The sequence below is a fragment of the Hakea prostrata genome, chromosome 10, assembly GCF_041222555.1.
Source record: "Hakea prostrata isolate BN-2017 chromosome 10, UWA_Hpros_2, whole genome shotgun sequence".
Taxonomy (NCBI): domain Eukaryota; kingdom Viridiplantae; phylum Streptophyta; class Magnoliopsida; order Proteales; family Proteaceae; genus Hakea; species Hakea prostrata.
Window position 1 is genome coordinate 18,438,253 of NC_142609.1, and position 21,666 is coordinate 18,459,918.

The following is a 21,666-nucleotide window of genomic DNA, read 5'->3' on the forward strand; positions in this document are numbered from 1 at the left end:
ATAAAACAAGGAAAATGAGCCAGCCATATGGTCAATTGACCTAAAGTCGATTATCCAAGAGAGATAAGTCAAATTCACACTTTGACAACCGAAAATACCTCTGGAGGATTGTCTGTCAATAGAGGGAACAATGGCAGAAGCTACACTCGCACTGGAAGTTGGCAATGGAGAAGACACGTCAAGTCTAGACATCAACTGGCGAAGGTGTTGGATCTCGTCTGAGGAAAGACGTGCTAGAGTTCTCAAGGTGTCAAAACTAGCTTGGTTTTTAGATGCTTGATTGTTGCACCCTATTTCCATTCCTACCTCCTCCACGGGAATTTGCCAATCGTTTATGCAACTTCCAACACGTCTTCTGTATGACACTATTTTCCAAAGTACTCACACTTCACTGGAGCACAAGAATCACTAGAACCTTGTCTCACCTCTTCATGGGTCACCTCTTGGATTAGATCAAAAGCTTGTTGATCATCTAACTTCCTTCAAAGTTAATAAATTTGCCACATCTGACAAGAGGTAAATCTTAAGAACCCAACCTTGGTTTAAGAAAGAATGCAAGCCTTAATCGCTTCAGGCATTCTTTCTTAAACCCAAGGGGAGTTCGTGATGCCTTTTACATAAAAAAATTGAATTCTGTCGCTCGGCAATTCCTCACCTTAAAAGAATTATAGGAAAAGAAACAAAAAAGCAGTTTTAGAGTCCCCAAGAGAGAACCAACTTATTCGTCACTTTTGACAAAAGAAGGCTTCTTCACAAATGTTCATGCCCGAGAACACCACAATTCAAAGACCAACTTATCCTACAGCCTTCAACACACGCATAGTGTCTTTCTCCATGCACAATCATTCAATACTGTCTTTCACTTTAAAAAGAAAGTTTACACAGTTCTAGTTTCATATCGACAATGGATTACCATAACCATCCTTATCCACTCTTTTGTCTAGTATACCAACCTTCAATATGCGGCACTCACATTCAAATTTCTACCAAATCCTTCTATTATTAAGTACGGCTTGTACCATTTCGATGTGTTTCGATACTTTCGAACAAGAGAGGTTTGATGCTTTTGAATCCATTGTATTAATTCCACTTCCTACTCGCAGTATGCTCTTTATGATCTCGACTCATGATTCAATTGCCAAGTATTTAGCCACTAAGCCTCAAAGTTTATCTTTTTATGTGATCGCAACATAAAAAAGAAAGTCTGAATTTTCCGCAGAAGCCGGCCCGAAATATTTGATCTTAAGTGCATTTCCTTATAGAATATTATTGTTTAGGTACGACCGCCGGAGAGATTTTATTTGGCAGATTAAAAAGAAGTGCTATTCGAGGTGAAATCCTTATTGATTTGAGGTTCTTTGGTTGGCGCAAATTCATAGGCCGCTTCAATATTTTGCTACCCATGAGAACTTATGGTTATGGCTGCCAGAAGACCCATGAATGCGTCAAGGTCAAGCTAAGATTTATTGCCGCCATAACTAGCCACTTATCCAAACCTATCAGATGTCTAAGTGTGTACCATAATTGTCCTTCAGTTGTCCTTAATGTCAATCATAGCATACGCTTGCTTCAAAGAAGGAAAAGGCTCTCAAAAAAGAATCTATGCTTAAATCTAATCATACTCAATATTCAGCCCTGCCAGAAAATCAAACACTTTGAGCTTGTCTTCCCACTTCTAATATGCAGCAACAACCTTAGCACAAGATGGAGTAAAACGGCCATAGAAGTCAAGCGGTTGATAATAGCCTACAAGAGAGTTGTAATACTGAGACAAGGAGAGCTCTTTTTGTTGCAACCTGATGAATCTTCCTTCGGATCTCAAAGCACTATGCATCATTACCAACTTTGGAGCAAGGAACAAATTTCGGTCGATATAGGAATTTCGACCTTGCAAAAGGCTGAAATTCCCATGTTTCGGTCGAAATTTCAACTAAAACTGGACACTTTTTTCCGGACACTTGTAACCTCAATTTTGAGCCTCATTTGGACTCAAATTGATTTGGATTCTTGCATACTACCTATTTCAAGCATAATAAACACTATAAAACTACTAGTTTACTATAAAAATTATTGAAAATGTAACATCCAACTTTCCAAGTATATACTACATATGAGAAGAAGCGAGAATGTTACTAATTACAAGTCTACTCTATTCAATGTCTCCCTCTTTCATCTGCACCCCATACAGAGATATATATAAATACACATTAAAAATACACCACTATCTTAAAAAGCTCCACAACATGCTCCAAAAATTGCATACATGCTTCCCATAATACTCTCCTATTTTTAAATTTAAAACAGAAATTAATTATTTTTTTTAATATTTAAATATTTTTTAATCATTTAAATATAGATTAAATACAGTAAAATTACATAATTAACAGAAAAAAAAATTGATTCAACACCATCACAGCAATATGGTGTCTCTAACTCTCACATACATTAATTTGAAGCTCATACATCTACTATACATATACATTTTTAGTAATATACATAATTTGCTAAATAATTTTTAATAACAGAAAAATAAAAAAATAGTAGGAAGAATAAAAAACTAATTTTGACACTACAGATTCATAGATCAACACTCTAAAGTAAACATACTTAAATTTGGAAGCAATCTAAGATGATTTAAGGCACAAACAAAACAAAAATTAAAAAATGAGGAAGTTGGTTACTCACCTTGCAAGATTTGAGAAAATGCACAAATGGAAGAGCAAATCTAGTGTTTGAATGAAATAGAGTTGTAGAAATTAGGTGAAAAGAGGGATGAAAGCAAGAAAAATTTAAAAAAATTTGAAAAGATGGTCGAAATCACCCTGGCTATATCGCTCGAAACAAATAAAATCACCGATAGGTCAAAAAAATGGTCGAAATAGGACTTTCTAGGCTAGCAATGTGTCATTTTGGCTCGATACCATATTGGGCCGAAATATCGTGTCGTATCGACCGATATACAATACAGGACACTTTTCGTGTCTATCCTTGTATTTTGTTTCGATTTCAAAATATACAAGCATTTCGACCGAAATTTCGACCATTTCAGTCAAATTTTGTTCCATGCTTTGGAGTATACTTCCTTTCTAATTTTCCAAATTGTTGCAGCATCTGGAAGGAGAAGGTCACTTTCTACAATACTTGGTTCAATGGAATTAAGGAGAAATCCCATAACCAAACACTCATCTGTCTCCCACTTGTCTTGAGCAGTACTAGGTGAAGAAGACTTGATAGAACTTCTATAGAGATGTCGTCAAGCTACGAGCATAGAAAAAATTTCGGTCGAAACTTGAATTTTGGCCCAAGAAAAGGCCAAAATTTTCAAGTTTTGACCAAAATTTCGATTGAACTTTGTGATTTTTTTAATTGAAGTTTTGAAAATTTCAGGCCTCATATGGACTCAAAATGATCTAGATTCTTGCATATTACCTATTTCAAGTATAATAAACGTTATGGAACTACTAGTTTACCAAAAAAAGCCATTGAAAAAGTAATATTCAAGTATGTAGTATACATGAGAAGAAGTGAGAATATTACCAATTACAAGCCTACTCAATTCCATGTCTCCCTCATCCCTATGCATCACATACAAACTACAATACATGTCCCATGATATTTGCTCTATATAGTTGTTGACGTACTCGGCAACTGCAGCTCTGTGTCGCCTCATCTACATGCCTAAGTTGTCCCAATGGTGGGAAGTTGGGAATCTCCAAATAAGGAACTGGCTCAATTGCATATGGAAAGGCTGGTGGTGGTTGTAGTATAGAGTGGAAGATCTGCTCAACAAATGAACAAACACCTTGATTGTCAACAAAGGTAGGGACACCATAAGCTCTATACTAACAATAAGGTTTCAGTGGCTGACTTCGATAGGTGACAATGGGAGGGACAACAAAAGCTCCATAAGCTCCATGACCATAAGGCTCCATTGGTGGCTGACTTTTGAGTCTGATAGCCAGGAGGGACACCATAAGGTCAATAACCATAAAAAAAAGCTCCATAACCATATGCTCCAAAGTCGACCCAGTAGACTAAGTACTCTCAACAATAGTATTATATGAGGACTTTGCAAGCCTATGCCATCTAGATCCTTTGGAGGTGGAGTCTCTTGAAATCATCTATGTTCATCGATCTCATAAAACCCACCAAGCCCTCCGCATCAGCCGGACAGTAAGACTCATTTGATGGTTTGTCCTCCGTGCCATATCCATACCGTGGAACAAAATTCGACCGAAATTAACGTAATTTCGGTCGAAATGCTTGCATATTTTCAAATCGAAAAGAAATGCAAGGATAGGCACGAAAAGTGTCTTGTATCGTATCGTATCGACCGAAATTTCGGTCTATATGATACGAAATATCAACCCAATATGATATCGAGCCGAAATGACACAATGGTTTGCTATAAAGTGTCCATTTTCGACCTGTTTTTCAACCCTATCAAGCCATATCGCCTCAGACATTTCGACCCTCTTTTCAATTTTTTTTTATTTCTCTTGATTTCATCCCTCTTTTCACCTAATTTCTACAACTTCGTTTCATTCAAACATTAGATTTGCTCCTCCATTTGTGCATTTTCTCAAATCTTGTAAGGTGAGTAACCAACTTCCTCATTTTTTTTATTTTTGTTTCGTTTGTGCCTTAGATCTTCTTGGATTGATTCCAAATTTAAGTATGTTTACTTTAGAGTGTTGATCTATGAATTTGTTGAGTCAAAATTAATTTTTTATTCTTCCTACTATTTTTTTATTTTTCTGTTATTAAAAATTATTTAGTAAATTATGTATATTGCTAAAAATGTATATGTATAGTAGATGTATGAGCTTCAAATTAATGTATGTGAGAGTTGAGACACCATATTAATGTGATGGTGTTGAATCAATTTTTTTCTGTTAATTATGTAATTTTACTGTATCTAATATATATATATATATATATATATATATATATATATATATATATAAAGTTTGGGGCAAAAAAAAAAAAAAAAAAGGTTTAGGGGGGGTGGGGGGCCCTCAAAAAAGAGGGGGCGGGGGGGGGGGGTGCCCCAGGACGAGAAGAAAAAAAAAAAAAAAAAAAAAAAAAAGAAAAAAAAATATATAGAATAAATAACGGGGCTGATTGCTTCTATTGCAAACACGGAGACAACTTCGTGCAGAATGTGCCATGCCACCAGCAGAATAATATCAGGGAATATATTAAGATTCAGCCAACTGAGTTCAGTCCAATGAGACTACAGAAATAATATCACAACTTCTGGTCAAAATTCCATGCTAATCAGCAGAATAAATTCTTCAAATTCCTGAATCACAGGCTGTGAGAGACCTCAAACCTGCGTCAAAAACTTCTTCAGGAGATGTAAGTTTGATCCTCAATTAGCAAGCTTTGATCCTCATAAAGCTTTGATAGCAGGTGAATCACAGCAAACCAGAGGGATTTAGAAGAAGATGAATAAGAGAAGAACAGAAAAATATAACCAAAGAAGAAGAGGCGATAGGATTGAGAGGAATCTCAATAATTGTTATGAGAATTCCAGCAAACTAATTCACTATCCACAGACTGAATTACAAGTAGACTTCAATTAGGAAACAACACAGAAATTGGACAGGAGTAAGCTACCCAATCCTATTCAACCAAAAAAAATTAAAAATAAAATAAAATAAATATAAATATAAATCCCAAGCATCTCTATCTACATCGAGAATTAGTGCTCTTTTTGCTGTCCTCTTAACAACCTTGAATAGTGTTGACTGGGTGCAGCTGACCTAATAAGTTGGGATAAAGCTAAACTCTTGCTGTTGTTATTCTTTTAGGTCCTATAGATCTGTTTTGCGATTATCTTTCAAAACATCCATATCGAGAGGTATAAGAGGATGACCGAATTTTGGATAAAGCCACTCTCATCCTCCTAAATGCTTGAACTTGTCTCGCTCTTTAAAGATTAAGATCATCTAATTCATGAAAAATAAGTGTGCTAAGGTTGGGGATCCAGAAACACCTGTATGCTGGTGATGTTCATGTCACGTGACATGTTATGTATTCTCCTACCTGTTTTTAAATTAATGAAACACCTCTACTACTATCAATAAACATTGTTTTTTTTTTTTTTTTTTTTGGGGGGGGGGGGGGGGGGGACTATGGGGCTTTCTGAAACTCCTTTCCCATGAGGATAATTCTTTATTAGATCAGTAACTAACATAGTTTTCTTATCAGAATATAAGTTCTATCCCTTTTTTCCTTTTTATGCATTCCTCCCCAGCTTTTTAAAAGGAGACTGTGTCTAATGGGGCCCCACATCCCCCTTTTCCTGAAGTATCATTTTTTTCTATCAAAATATTATTGGGTGTCAAGTGACAAACCCCCCCCCCCCCCCAAAAAAACAAAACTTCCTTTAGAGGCTCAGAATCTGGAGAACTTTCTCAGAAAATAATTCCCAAATAAAATAACAATTGTTGCAACTTGGTTGAGTTGGCAGCACAAATATTATTCCGCGATTCCAGTCCACTCATTCATCTCTCCTGTTTATTGATAAGCCTTTTATTACTTTTCTCACAGATTTTTGTAAGTCATGTTGACCTGCCTTCTTTTCCTTTTAGGCTTCCAGATTCACCACAATGACCTCATCCTCACTCCACTCTCCGCAGATGTCCCAACTCACTCATCTAGGCATTTATTTTGTAAGACATGGAGTTGATGCTCATGCTCCAAACTTAGTATGCTCACAATCCGACTAAGAAACTGTAAGTTACACTAGAAACAAAAAGATCTTACTTGAGAAGAGACTGCACTTGCAAGGCGATTAGGAATATCCTTGGGATGAGCAAAAGATTCTCCTATTTGATCAAGTAATGACCCAGATAAAAGACTCAAGAAGAACACGTTTCCCACTAGAAAATAAAAAACCATGCTGCAAGCCTTTATATCTCTTTTGCTCTTTGAGACAACATCTCCTTGCTTGGCCAAAAAAAGCATCACGAAGGGTACAACGTATAGAAATACATTAAGAATCATACTTGGAAGATAGCCAGTAATAACAGAGCGTAGACCTGGTCTGTAACATTTCTAGTGTGTCAGAAGAAAAAAGTAGAAAAAACAATTGAGAATAATATGTTCCCCAAGCAAGCAGTAATGTCGAACAGATACAATGTTAAAATAAATAGTGGAGAAGAGATATTTTTATGATAAAAAGAAGTATTGCTACATACAATCGCAAAGTGGTGCCAACTTACAAGTAATTGAATGATGGATGGTCCAATGGTCATCTAATCAATAATCAGATTCAAAATTGGATCGTATGCCCCTAGTCCAAAGACTCCAAACCATTAAAGACCATAATATAAGCCTGCACCATCAGAATAGAGAAACTTCATTCCCACCTCTGATGATGCAGAACCTCAACATTCTTTCCAGGTCCACCTTGGGATTTAGAGGAAATCCTCCTGGCAAACAGCCCAAGCTCTGTCGTTGCTTAGTTTTCCTTCTGTTTCAGGTCCAAGAGAAAGAAAAAGAGAGCGAAACTTGATTCCTTTTTCATTAATTTCCAAAATATCCATCAGACTGAATTTCTTACACATCCCATTCAAAAGTCAATTCACCAACGAGTATGACATGCTTGATTAATTTTTAAAATAGTCTTTTTAATGTACACCTAGTCAAAAATTGGTCTTATATTGGATATCTATGTGATCTGGAAATCTGATATCCGAGCCCTCCAAGTCAAAGACCAAGTGGAGGGCCAGGACCAGGAGAACCCCCAGAGGTTGCTGGTCAGCAGCTCATTTATAGTTTATTTGCGTTCTTTAGTGTACTCAATAGAACTTGTAATTCTATCCACTTGAAGGGCATATTAGGCATGTGAGTTTTTCCTATTTTAAACATATGGTTATTTATTACTATAAGTGAGTCCTTTTACAGCTTTAACTATAAAGATATTATAGCAATATAATTCAATTAGAACAAGGCTGGGAATCCAAATCAGATTAGGAATCCCAGCCCATAATTTGCATAAATAGACCCCTCCACTCAATGGGGAATATCAGACTAAATATTCAATAAGAAAAGCTTCTCTTTGAGTAATTCCTCTTGGTCGTTTATAAGTTCTGGATCTGTCAATTGGGAATTAAAGATCCAAAGCTAAGAAGAATGGTTCTAGAGTTGAAGTCAAGCCTAAACACCTGTGGCTTTTTGAAGATCAGAATTCAACCTTCATTCTTCATCTGAGTTCCATCTTCAATAACTCCATTCAGGTATCACTGACAACCTACATCAATCACTTTTTCCTATCACATTTATTCTATTTTTTTGGATTTTGGAGTCCTAGGACATAATTCAAGGTCAAATCCATGCCAGTCTCACAATTAGATCTGTCCCACACTTAAAGCACATCATCCCACCAACCTAGTGACCTTAAATCCTAGTTTGACTCCGTTTTGACCATCCAGTTTCAAAATATGGATATTTTCTTGAATTTCCGTACTCCCTATAATAACCCACAAAGAAAAAAAACCTTATGTCTTCCAAATTAGTGATCCAAACCGAATTTGGGGGATCATATCCATATATCATTACCTATATCCGCTCCAAATTTTGCCCCATTCCCATTACTTCCCATCCCATATCTCAAAAACCTACCACACCCACCATTATAAATCTCTCCAAAACTAAAACCTTATTATCCTTGATACTATTTCATCCAATTAACCCTACCAAAGAATTCAGAGGTCACTAGCTCAAACCCAATTGGGGAACCATTCAGGAACCATCCCACACACCATACCTGAAATCAAGATTTGAGCCTGGAAACTAGTCTAACCTTAGAGATCTTGGAAGACTAAGCAATATTCAAGTAACGCTGCATTACATGGCTTTTAGTTCTTTGATAGTAATTTTGATGGGCTGGATTAATAGGCCTAAAAGTTGGGGAAATTGCGTCATACAAATAATATATAATTAATAGAGTGGTCCTTTAGATTATGTAGTCAACAATTGTAGTAAGTATTTCAAAATCCTTACAAGTTGGTTAGTCGAGCTACCTAAGCTTTTATATTTAGAAAATTTGCATTTTTTTTCTTTTTTATAATAATTTATCCCCTCCATAATTGTCAACGCGACAAGGCAAGGCAAGATGATAAAGGGCAATGAAAATCAAGGCAACACCAAGCAAAGAGACACGGCGTTGCCTAGGCGATAAGGTGATACCAAGATGCCTTGACCCAAAGAAGGGCCAAGGATCCTAGGCAACGCCTTGACAACTATGATCCCCTCACTGAACATGATGGTTAGTGGACTAGAATGAGTGGAATTTGGTTGCCTTCATTTGTGTGACCTAGGCTTGTCAAAATTCTAATGAAACTTGGATCAATTGGAGGGCCTACATATGGGATGATGCTACTAGAGTATGAATGGATTTAAATGATTGGATGGGGAATTATGGGATTTCTTGGTTTCAAGTAAAGGAGTCAGGTTTTCTAGCAAGATGTGATGGATTCTAGGGTACAAAGCTCAGATGAAAATACACTTGGTGCGATTCTTGTGCGACAGAGAAGGAAAGTGAGAGTCGTGGAGGTCAAGCTATGTATGAGTCTTGGAGAACAAGTTATTACCAAATAGGAAAGTTTAGGTACTACATAAAATTAGAAAAGAGTGATTTCGTTACAGATTTTCTAGCAAACTTAGTCTCTTATTATCTTTCCTCTTTGGGGACAGATTTAGGACTTAGAAGATTGGTTTTATTTTTGGAATGTATCCAAATTAGTAGGATGGTTTTTTCATTGGTTTTTGGTATGATTTAGGGCTGTAATCTTCTCTATAAATAAAGCCTCTTGAGAGGAGAGACGGCACTGTTGGAGAGCCGTCATTGCCTCCTCTTCTTCTTTTCATTCACTTCTCTTTTCTTCTCTTTTGGTTCTTCTGTTTCTTGTGATCTTCTGCAGCTACACTTCAGTAGAAGGTGCTGCTTCTGTTACAACACTAATGACTTGAAAGCAAAGAAAAAAATTCGAGGGAAACTCAAGTTTTGACCCGGTGAAAATGGGAAACCTAGGTGGGAAACTGTGAAATTTCGAGGAAACTTAGGACTTATTTGTGCAAGTTTCGACATCAAGTTTTGACAAGTTTTAGGGAGTATTTTAGGGTGGGACTTTGCATTTAAGCTAGTTAGAGTATAAAGAACACATTGGCATATGCATTTTGCTAAAAAAATCAATGTAGATATGTCATTCAATGTACATAACAACATCAATGTAAAATTGTCCGAGAAGTACACTATAAACTTAACTACTTAAGTACATAACATTCAATATATAATTTCTAACTTCAAAACATCAAATACAAAGTAACTAACAATAAGAGGAAAGTACAACTCAGTGCCAAGAGGAGTGCTTCATGGATCCATCCTGTGAGTTGAGTAGTACTATACCTGTAACATCCTATGAGCTAAGTAGTACTATACATGTAACATCCTCTCCTCCAACCAATGAACAAAGACATCCCATAACATTTTATGCCTATGGTTGTCAAGGTAATCAAGAACTGCAACTTTATAAGTCTGGCCATCAACATGCCTAAGATAACTAGTCTGAGGAATATGCAATTTGGATAGGAAAGTCCTGATGGAGGGGGTATTTGTCATGGTATTTGGGGAAACATGATAGAAAACAAAAAAAAATTGAAAATTTGTGAAATGTATGAAACTTGTAGGATAAAGTCTCAGGTTTTCACGAAATTTCCCAGGTTTCCATGAAATTTTGCATGTTTTCCACGAAATTTCCCATGTTTCCCACAAAATTTGGAATTTTTTTTTCTCATGAACCAGCTGGTCCAGCTGGGTTGAACCAAGTTTCGACAAGTTTCAAAAGGTTTCGAGGTTTGGAAAAAATTTCGACGGTTTTGATCAAAACTTGGGATTTTTTTTGTCCTCTAGTTTTTTGTTTCAAGGTTCCCAAAATGGGAATCACAAGTTTCGACCGAATTTTGTTCTATGCTTGAAAGGACACATGGGTTCCTGGAACAAGTTGGCAGTATTTATCATGGTTGTCAAGGCAACAAGCCGAGGCTAGGCGATAAAGGGCAACGAAAACCAAGGCAATAAGGTGTCGCCTAGGAGACAAGGTGACACCAGGTTGCCCTAGGCCGACGCTTTGACAACCATGGTACTTATATGACTGCCACTGTCTAAGTGAAATTACTAATGCAGAAAAAAACGACTACAAAAGGACACTAATGACTTTACATGCTCCTGGGCAACAAACCAAGGGCCTGGGCCTTCACCTAGGTTTCTAAGTGTTGAGTAGCACATCCATGGCCTCTTAATTAGGAAGGCAGATCTGCATCAGCATCTCATCAAAGCGGGGAGGAAAGACCGTGTACATTGTGGCCATCAACAGACACCCACTCTAGTGGGCTTGGTGTGGGGGTACACTATTGTATTCCAAATATATTTACTTAAGGTAAAATATCCTTTTACAAAACCGAGGAATATTTTCCATTTAGTAAATAGGTATAAGCATATAGCCAATTCTAGCACTATTAAGTTAAAAATTAGGCAATTCTACTGAAGATATGTTTATAGTAAAATATAAGTACTAAAAATCACTCCTAGACATTTTCTTATTCCTAAAATCTACGAAATGCATTTAGAGAACCCGTTTATTCCTAAGAGATTCAGTTACTACAGATTTTTGATATATTACGTTGATTTTGGTGGAACATTTTTGTTTCACCCAAAGATAGAATGAAAATGTAACTACCTAAACCCACTACTTAAAGGTTATGGAATGCTTATTTTGTGTTAGAGATACGGATGCAAAAACAAGAACGAAGAAGAAACACAAGCAAAGCACACAAGAAGAATTTAATGTGGTTCGACAAAATCCTGCCTACGTCCACCAGAGAGAAAAGAAGTTCCGCTATTTTCTAGAAACCTCACACCACTCTCACAACTCACAAAGTGCTACCCCTTTGTTTGCCCCCAAACCCCTACAGAGATTGATATATTCATCTAGGTTATCCCACAAAGACTATTTATAGATAAACCTTGAAATTCATTAAGATCTCATAAATTTCGAGAATTTTGGTATGACCGAAATGACATGGTATTTTGAAATGTAAAAAATGCAATATTCCACAAATTTCACCATTTTGGTCATCTTGTTAACTGGACAAGAAAAACCTAGAGGGAAAAAATGCAATGTTTCAGTGGAATTTGGTGATGGCCAAAATGGCTTCCAGAAATGTGATTTAATACCATACTCATGGGAGTGCTGTCATAGGCCAAACTTGTGGACAGTTCTTTTTGCTCTGCCAGATCTACCAAAAAGTCAAAAATCCAAAAAGAAGCTATGGAACAAAAAGACTACTTACATCAACTCTATTGCCCTGGCTGGAGGAAACCACTTCTTTAATTTTTCATATTTTGCTATTCCTTGAACTGCAGTGACAGGAATAGCAAAAAAAATTGTGAGCACTGTTGCTGCCACAACAACCCCAATTTTGTGCAGCAATAAAAAGCCATGAGGAATAGCTAAATTGTTCCATAGAACTTCCCTTGCTTCCGGAGCGTGTTCTGTGGTCCACAAAAGAGGATTTGGATGCTGTTGAGATTGGGCAGCCAGTGCAGCACTACGACGTGTCTTGAATGATACAAATGCCACAGGCAACTCCTGGATATGATACACCAAACAAAAATCCAAAGTTAGAATCTATGAAACATAAAAACCACCAAAATGGCAGAAAAGAACAAGGGGAGAGCAAATATTGATTTCCCCCATTGGCAAACCCAATGACTTGATACCAATATATTTAGAAATAAATGCAATGCATGACTAATCCAAATGGCATGGCTGCCTTATTCTAGCATACTATAAGATCCGAGTAACATACCACCAAATCCTCAAGATCTTTCCCATGATGTACCATTTGATAAGCTTCATAACTGTGAGGAAAGTGTTTTGAGAAGAAATGACCCACACAACACCCATGAGATTTGTGTTCATTGCAAAAGGGAATTTCTCGAACTAGAACAGTGAATTGATCAGGACGACTCTTAACATTTGAAAGGTGTTGAATCCTTTTCTCTAATATCTCACTATACTCCTGGAAATTGGATGGAATAAGAATCAGAAGACCAAAAGCCACTTGAAAACAAAAGGTCGATGCTTAATGATTGACATACAAGAAATTCCAATGTTCCATTTCCACTACATGTAATTGACAAGTCATCTTCATTCAAAGAAACCATTGAAAATTAAAGGAAACAATGTGTTTTCTAGACCTACCATAGAAGCAAGGTTTAGTTCCAAAGCTTATGAATACTTCTAAGGATTTATGATTGCAGATATTTATGAAGAAATCAGCGTTTGTCATAGAGGCAAGTTCACAAACAAAGTATATATTAAACATGACACGACATAAATTGGGGAATATGTCACGATAGGCATTTCATTGAACACTTATGCAGGGCATCTTCCACCTATACGAATAATTGGTTGAAATCTTTTGAGACATCAACAGTCAGCTGAAACATTAAAATATATATTCAACAGTCTGAGATCGAGAATCTTTCTAAAATAAAACTGCTGTTCTGGCACAAGTTTATATCAGTTATATCTGTCATTCTTTGTACTACACAGAATTTTTGTCAAAATCTGTTACTATATACAAACTCGCATGAGAATTCAAAGAAGATACATCACCACATGGGCCTATTTCCGTAAGAAATAAGCCTAGAGTTGGGTTGGGCTTTTGATTCTTTAGTTTTAAAATGAGTTGGGAATCTAGCTCAAGTACTAAAGAGGTTATTTAATTGGCTTATTTTCAGTATTTTGCCTTTCAATTGAAACATAGTTTAATTGGTTCAATTAGTTAATCTGGGTATTACATTGGTTCAGTTCAAGTTAGGGTATAAATGCCTTTTAGTACGTAATTAGGTCCATTCATGCTCACATAAATATCTGGAGTTATGTTCTGTTTTGGTTACTTCATTTTCAAATCCTTCTTCTATTTAGGACTTCGGATGTTTAGCCCTTTATAAGAAGCCCCACTAGATGGGAGGATGATACAGCCATACAGGTCCAAGGACACACATCTGCAGGAAAAAGGTCAAAAAGGGCTCCTGAAATTTCTAGCTGAGTAGTTTTATTCTATTTTCAGTCGAGTTATTTCAATAACTAGATCCCATTTTAAGTTAGGTTCAGTTAGGGTTTTTATTTTGAGTCTTTATTATAATAGAACAGCCTCCCACTTTAAAAGGGTTGTGCCCTAATCGTTTTAAGTCGATTTGCTAGATAAAATGAAGTCGGTATTGGGTCAGAGCAATTTCCGGATTTTGTCTCCAAGTAGTTTCCTAGTTTGATTTCAAATAGAAGTCTATTTCATACTCACATAGGGGTTCTTCCAATTGTAATTTGGCCTTGTGCCTCTGGTCATAGTAGAATTCAGATCTACAGATTAAACTTTATTGTTTGCAGGAGTTCTTCCTGTGCTGTTGAGATTGGTCAGGTGTGTAATATCCAAACTGTCCTAGTGAGTTATCTCTAGGTTGAAGCTTGGTGAGTCATATCCAACAGAGGTTCAAGGTGAGTAACACCCTATATTCTAAAATGAATTGGTCAAAATTAACATCGAGATCTTCTACCCTCCATCCTCTCCCACACTCTTTCTATATTTGTTTTTGGAAAACCAAGCCAAATAAACCTATCCACAGTCAAGTTTCAGCCCTGATCCATAATTATAAAAAAATAAAAAAAATAAAATAAAAAAAGATTCCTTGCAGGCTATGTTATGCGCAAACAAGGCCTAGAACATAGAGTAGTTCTACAATTTTTCAGTAGCCCATTATGTGAAGAGGACTCTTTTAACCACCATTGAGTCTTTTCGAGAAACTAAGATTGACGTGCCCAGAACTTGGTGAGTCGAACATATTCTTCATCAGACATTTTCAAGTCTTCCCTTCTGGCTGTGGAGTTGTAATAGTAGATGACTCTGATGATGCAACGTCATCAAGATGAGGTGGCTCACTAGGAAGCTTCTATTAAAACCTCTTGATGAAACCAAATTCTAGGGTTAGGGTCTATTGGATTAATTCACTAGAATCAAGGTTCACCCAGAATCAATCCTCTTGAGACTAATAAAAATAATCAAGAATCTAGGGATGGGATGGATAAAATTGATAGATATGGTTTTGGATTAATATGGGTTGTGGATATGGAGAAGAAGATATATTTAGGGTCTAAGGAAGACTCTAGGGACAAGTGATGTAAACACGATTTTAGGGCTAGGGTTTCCTAGATGAATTCCCTAAAATTAAGGGTTTGCCTAGGATAATCTTCTTGCGAACCAACAAACAATACTATCAATGGGAAAAGGGCGGGTTCTTGAGAATGATTTTGGATAAATGTTACTGTAATCTAAGGCTCCAATGGGTGAAATAGAATACCAAAAATATAAGGGTAATAGGGTAAATTTTTTGATTACTACGAAAACAAAATTGGGTCCTAGATAGTAAAGGATTGAAATGTTTGTCGGTTTCCAAAAAATGTATGGGCATCGTTTGAGATCTTACAAGATCTGGCCAACATCTCACTCAAGATCTCGTTGTTTTTAGATAGCAAGTCAAGATTTAATGCGAGATCTCCTTTTCTAGTGAATCTCAATTGAGATCTCGGTCTGGACAGAGATCCCGGTCCACTTAGTCACTTTAAATGCCATCTCTCGAGCAAAACAGGTTAAGATAATAAGATCTCGACCTATCTCACTCTCTCTTGCCTCCCAACTCAACAAGATCTTCCAGACCTATATTTTTGCCTATTTTTTGTCGGATTGACGGCAAATCTTGGCCTACAACAAGGTTTAGCACATCTAAATCAAGAAAGGAAGATCAAATAACAATAGATGTTGAGTCTAGTTGTACTAGGGAATTCTAATCCAAATAGAATTTCTCAATTGATTCCATTAGGTTTCCCTTGTTGAAACCTAATTAATCTTTTATTTGTTGAGTACTTGTTTAATTTTCCTTCAGCCAGCACTCCATGTAATAAATCAATTTGAATGAATAAATAATAGAATTGAGGGAAGAAAGAGTGGAGTCATGGGTTCCCAAGGAAGGAGGCCGACGGCGGAGATTGTTTACTGTTTCTGTAACTTTTCAGCATCCCTTCTCTTCTTCAAGCTTGTGGCAGCCTAAAGACAGTCAAATTCCAGCAGTCATCGAGTGCCCTTCCGTCCCTAAACAACAGTAAACCCCAACCCCTACCCAACACTAGACCCCTTCCCAAATCCCTTCACAAACTCCCCTCTTCCTGTCCTCCTTTCCTGCAGCAGTAGCAGCCTGCAGCCCTACTCCATCATTAAACCCTAATTCACCTACCCCTCCACCCTCCCCCTCTAACCACCCATTCAATCCCTCATCACTAGTTTAGTAAAAAACCTGTAATGCATCTTTAACATTTAGATCTATAAACCTAATTTCATTCAAACTTTTATATCTCCCTAACCTCTCATCCAAACTTCAATCCTTTTATGATCATCATCTCCAACACCCTATCTACCTCCCCTCCAAACCCTAACCCTAAACAAGAGTCCTGAACCAACTTGGAAGCCTAGTTTTGAACCCGAGCCTTAAGGAGTTAATTCTAAAATTACAAAACAAATAAATAGAATTAATACTCTCAATTACCAGCCCTAAATCAACCTGATTGAACCCTAGTTTCGTACCCCTAAAACCCTAGAAGACCCTTCACTTATCCAATGAACTCTAGCTCTAGGACTGAAACTGAAGTGAAGATACTCAAAAACAGATTCTGTTTTTAGTCTAGAACCAACACAAAACCCCCCAATAATCCATACTATCATCCTTAAATCAACCCTAGAACCTCCCTAACCCTAGCAGCAGGACTTAATTTGTCATATTAGCTGCTGTCCACTAAGATTGGACCTAGAACAGCAGGATTCTTAACCTTAATTGTACTGTTGGTTCACTTCAGAGGATCCTGAAGACTGGCCCAGGCCCTAGGTTACATCACATAATGTCCTATTTCCTTCAGTCCAAGAAAATAACAGCAACATGAATGACTCTACAAATAACTTTTCTAAGTCTGAAAACTCAAAGGCAGCAACACAGCATCCTCCAAAATAAGGTGCTGAACAAATCTCAACAACTGATGTCTACTCACAGCTGTAACCAAACAATAAAGCCTTCACAACAGAGGGGGGGAAAGAAAAAAGAAAAACAAAATCGAATCAGTCCGGGTAATAATGATCAGACCTAGAGATAACAAATCCTCAAAAGACAAGAGTAGCAGCAGCTGAGTGGGAGCTTTTCCTCAGCCAACCGAACTAGAAATAGTCAACTAATACTAATGATGGATTGTCAATACAATCTCCAGTCAGCTAGGTATAAAACAATAAGGTTAATCCAATCAAACCACTACAGTCGACATATGAATCAGATAAAGTTCCACAAACAAATCCTCAAAACACCAGAATTTTATGGCTAAGCTCCCATCAAACTTCAACATTAGATCTGAATCATACTTAGAACTCTCCTCAATTGAAACTTTTGCAAACTCCAACTGAAAGCTTCAAGACCTGGTTCATTTTCATCTTAATGTGATACAGTCTCACATCCAATGTCCAACAATCAGCATGGGGTGCAGTCCCCAATCACCAGAAACTCTGTAGAAGACCTTCAAATTCCAATCGCAGAAAATACCAGTAGATTTCTTTGTGAAAATAAGAAGGTACAGGCTGCAATACAAAGTTTTAAGGATCCCTCATTATCTTAGCTCTGATACCATGTAAAAGATCAGAAAAATAGAGAGAAACAAAGCTCCAAAATGAGATGAAGAAGAAAATCTAGCAAAAATGAAAGAGGTCTCACTCTTGATGTGTGAAACCTCAGAACCCATCACTTTATCTGATAAAAAATATGCATTCAAAAAAAATGGAAAGTATCTAACTTGCAAGGACCCCAATATGGACTCTTATCTTCTGCTAGATTCTTCTGTCGAGATTTAGCGCAAGGGCTAAATCTCGAGAGGTATGTGGCCTTCCCATTACACCCTTCCAACACTATGTGATGTACGGGTAACCCTGGAAACTAGGGGACCTACAAAGTGGGTTACTAGGCTCTTAGAATCAGACACCTATTCTTGACAGGTAATAAAAGAAAAAGGAATTGCAAACCTGGATTCTGATTAAGCATGCATATAAGACAGTTAAAGTGGAGAAAGAAGAACAATAAGTCCTAATTGATGAGCACAACTAAACAAGAATCAATGAAAAAACAAGGGGATGGGGATATTGACAACATAACACTAAATTGGATGCAAGAGTATTAAGAAACTTAAAGAAAATTAAACTATCCTAGTCAATATCAGATTTCTAACAAAGAATTCAGCAATTAACAATGCAAAGGAAACCTTGGAAGTTTTGTTTTAAAGAAACTATTGCAAAGAGGAAGAAATATAAAACGAGAAGTTTTAAGGAATGACTTAATAAAATTACCAGCTGGTTCTGGCCGCAAACAGAGGTTAGAAAATACCAAGGAACAGAAATAATAGAAAGAAAGAATTTCTGGGCAGTGATGAAGAAACACCCAGGGTTAGAAAGGAGAAATATGGCAAGGTTGCTGTACAAAAAGTGAGAATAGAGAAGGAGAAAAAGAAAAGAAGAAAGAAAGAAAGCGTACAGCAGATAAAAGGAGAATTTCTGACGGACAGAATAGTAAAGAAAAGAAGAGGAAAGAAAGAAGAAAGAAATCTGAGAGAAGAATAGAATGAGATGATAGAAAGAAAGAAGAGAGAAGAAAAGAAAAGGAGAGAAGCCTAATTCACGTAAAAGAGAAAGTAGGAGAAGGGAAGAGAACTTACCTGAGAGAGAGAGGAATTCACGCCAAGGGAGATCTGCGCAAGAGAGAGAGAGAGAGAGAGAGAGAGAGAGAGAGTTTTTTTGTTTTCATTCATTCATGCTGCCAAAAGCGAGTCCCATAAAAGATTTAAATAATAAAATTAATCCCTCCCAACCCTACATGCTTAATTCCCAAAATAACCCCAACTTAAGTGGCAAATATAACCCAAACTCAAACTAATTCAAAATTGGACCAAAATATACTCTAGGCCCAGCCCACAAAGACTCAAAACATAAAAATAAAAAAATAAAAAGACCAATAGCAAGTTAATACCCAACCCACTAAGACTAAAGAAATAACATGACAAACTGCCTATGAGCAGTGCTCCTCATCAAACCATAGGACCCTAGCAATCCGATAGCCTCCAAACTCATTGTCCATCCACATAGATGCTGTTGTGGGATGATCTCTACACCGGCGTCACTGGTAAACTCGAAACTGTCCGCTGGTGTCCTCATCACTATGCTAGTAGCTCACCCTAGATCCTGGATATTAGCTTCTTGTAGGTCTCCTACCAATCCAGTGATGAAATATTGTAGCAAGTCACATGTCTGCTGCATCAATTAACATCAAGACCACCTTGTTTATTGCCAGAAAAAAGTGGTTGTCAACTTTCTAATATCCCTCTATCATGAGAACTCATTCATCAAGAAGAAAAAATCATTAAAGCATGTTCCCAAGGTGCTGCTAGGCATCCACACTTCCTTAGGTGGGCTGGTAGCTTGGTCACCAAGGTGACATGCTGATTTTTTTTCCCTCCTCCAATGCCTAGGATCACCTAAAAGCCTTAAGAACTAGGACCACCAAGAAGCCTTAACAACTATGATTTGAAGAGAACAGTATTTTCGTTAATGAGGCAATAAAGCCATTAACCTTTTACCAGATATACCCATCTACTTGTGTGATGCTATTCATTTCTCATCTTCTCCTATCTACGAAGGAGATGTCTAATTCAGTATGGGTTATTGTCACACCTCGTGCAATAGATATGTCAAACAGTAAGTCAACTTAGAGAAGAAAAAAAAATGCAATAAAAATGACAGAAAAAATTGTACACATGGATTTTATTTATTATACCGTTCAGATTGATGAATGGTATTTGTTAATATTTCATTTTTTATTTTAGCTTAGGTTTCTATTTTGGTTTCTTTGTATTTTAGTTACTTTCTATTTTCATTTCTATCTAATTTTCTTATTGCTTAGCTGACATGTAATCTCCCTAAGAAACTTTCCTTTTAATAGATTTGGGAGATTCTATACAATATGTAATTTTTCTTTTTGCTGTAATTCAGTTTAGGAAAATTGAGATTCAATTTTATATTGTAAACAAAGTACCATGAGCTCTCTCTTCTCTTCTTCATTCTTCTTCTTCTCTCTCAATTCTTGGGCTGGTTAAAGGATCCTGAAATTCTAACATGATATCAGAGTAGTGACTACAAGTCTTGTTCGAAATTAGAAAGCTGCCAGTTTAAGAGCCATCTCTGAGGATACTCAGGTTCTATCACTGCTACCTATCCACTTCTGTCTGCTTAGTTATTTGTGTTATAACTTATAAGAATGAATTAGACCTTCTTCTCAACAAGGTTATGAAGGTTTGAAGAGTCTAAAGTCTGATTATTAAAGAACATGTTTGTGGTTCAGACTATCTGAATATCTTGCGCTGATTTGTTTTCTGGCCAGCACTCTCCAGAACTTTCTGAAGTTTAGTCTTGTCTCATCAGTCCAGCTAATGTTCTTGATGTTTAGGAGGTTCATTTTCTGCTGAACCAGGTCAGCAACATGGTTAGTCGTTACATCTATTTGTATCTGCTACTTAAAAGGGGAAGAACTCTATTACAACGTGGGCATGGCTACTAACTTGTTACCTGAAACCAGAATTCTTGTTTATTTTACTATTTGACTTCTTCATTAGTTGCTGAATACTGAACCAACTATTGGTCTCAATTTGATTTTCTCATTGATCTTATCATTATCTCTGCTGCCATACTTTACTGGGTGAAGCATTGAAGGGTAAGCTGTTCTTGAGAATGCATCAACTTGTTTATATCTCTAGTGCCTGAGAATTCTCGTTCCATAGTTGTAGTACTCTGCTGGTTCTAGGTGAGGTTAAAGGTTGAAAATGAACCATACAATCATCATTAACCCATCCTATATAAGTCCCATTAACATTCCATTGATACCCCTTTTTAGATTAAATTGCAGCTTCCTTCTTTTAGATGCGCTCACTTCCAAGCTTGCCTTCTTAAACATATGAAATCCCACTTCATCCAAAATCCCAAACTCAAAGGCATATTTCAGATTTTAGCGAGTTTCCGTGCGAGATATACCCAGATAATCCTGTTTCTTGTTATTACACCAAAATCCCTAACTCAGGAATTCTATTAAAAGCTCAAACCCATCACCATATTGATATTCCAGAATTGTCCCGTGCATCTTTTGAATATCATTCTTGCCAGCCACTGGTTCAGACGTTATCTGACAATATCATGGTTGCACTGCTGATTTGTAATATCTAGCCAGCACTGCTGCCAAGATATCATTTGGGGAGTTTAGTCTTGTCTCATCGGTCCAGCTAATGTTCTTGATGTTTAGGAGGTTCATTTTCTGCTGAACCAGGTCAGCAACATGGTTAGTCGTTACATCTATTTGTATCTGCTACTAAAAGGGGAAGAACTCTATTACAACTGGGCATGGCTACTAACTTGTTACCTGAAACCAGAATTCTTGTTTATTTTACTATTTGACTTCTTCATTAGTTG

General features: G+C 36.9%; 1 protein-coding gene across 1 annotated transcript in view; it reads right to left on the minus strand.

Moving 5' to 3' along the window:
• The window catches only part of LOC149002221 (Early-responsive to dehydration stress protein (ERD4)), a 56,055-nt gene that overhangs the window by 12,778 nt on the left and 21,611 nt on the right, over positions 1–21,666 (minus strand). The window contains exons 4-6 of the mRNA XM_089137478.1: positions 12,883–13,095; positions 12,364–12,662; positions 6,775–7,054 (exon numbers count right to left, since the gene is read on the minus strand). Of these exons, the coding sequence (XP_088993604.1) occupies positions 6,775–7,054; positions 12,364–12,662; positions 12,883–13,095 (792 nt within the window). The remainder of the gene's footprint in view (positions 1–6,774; positions 7,055–12,363; positions 12,663–12,882; positions 13,096–21,666) is intronic.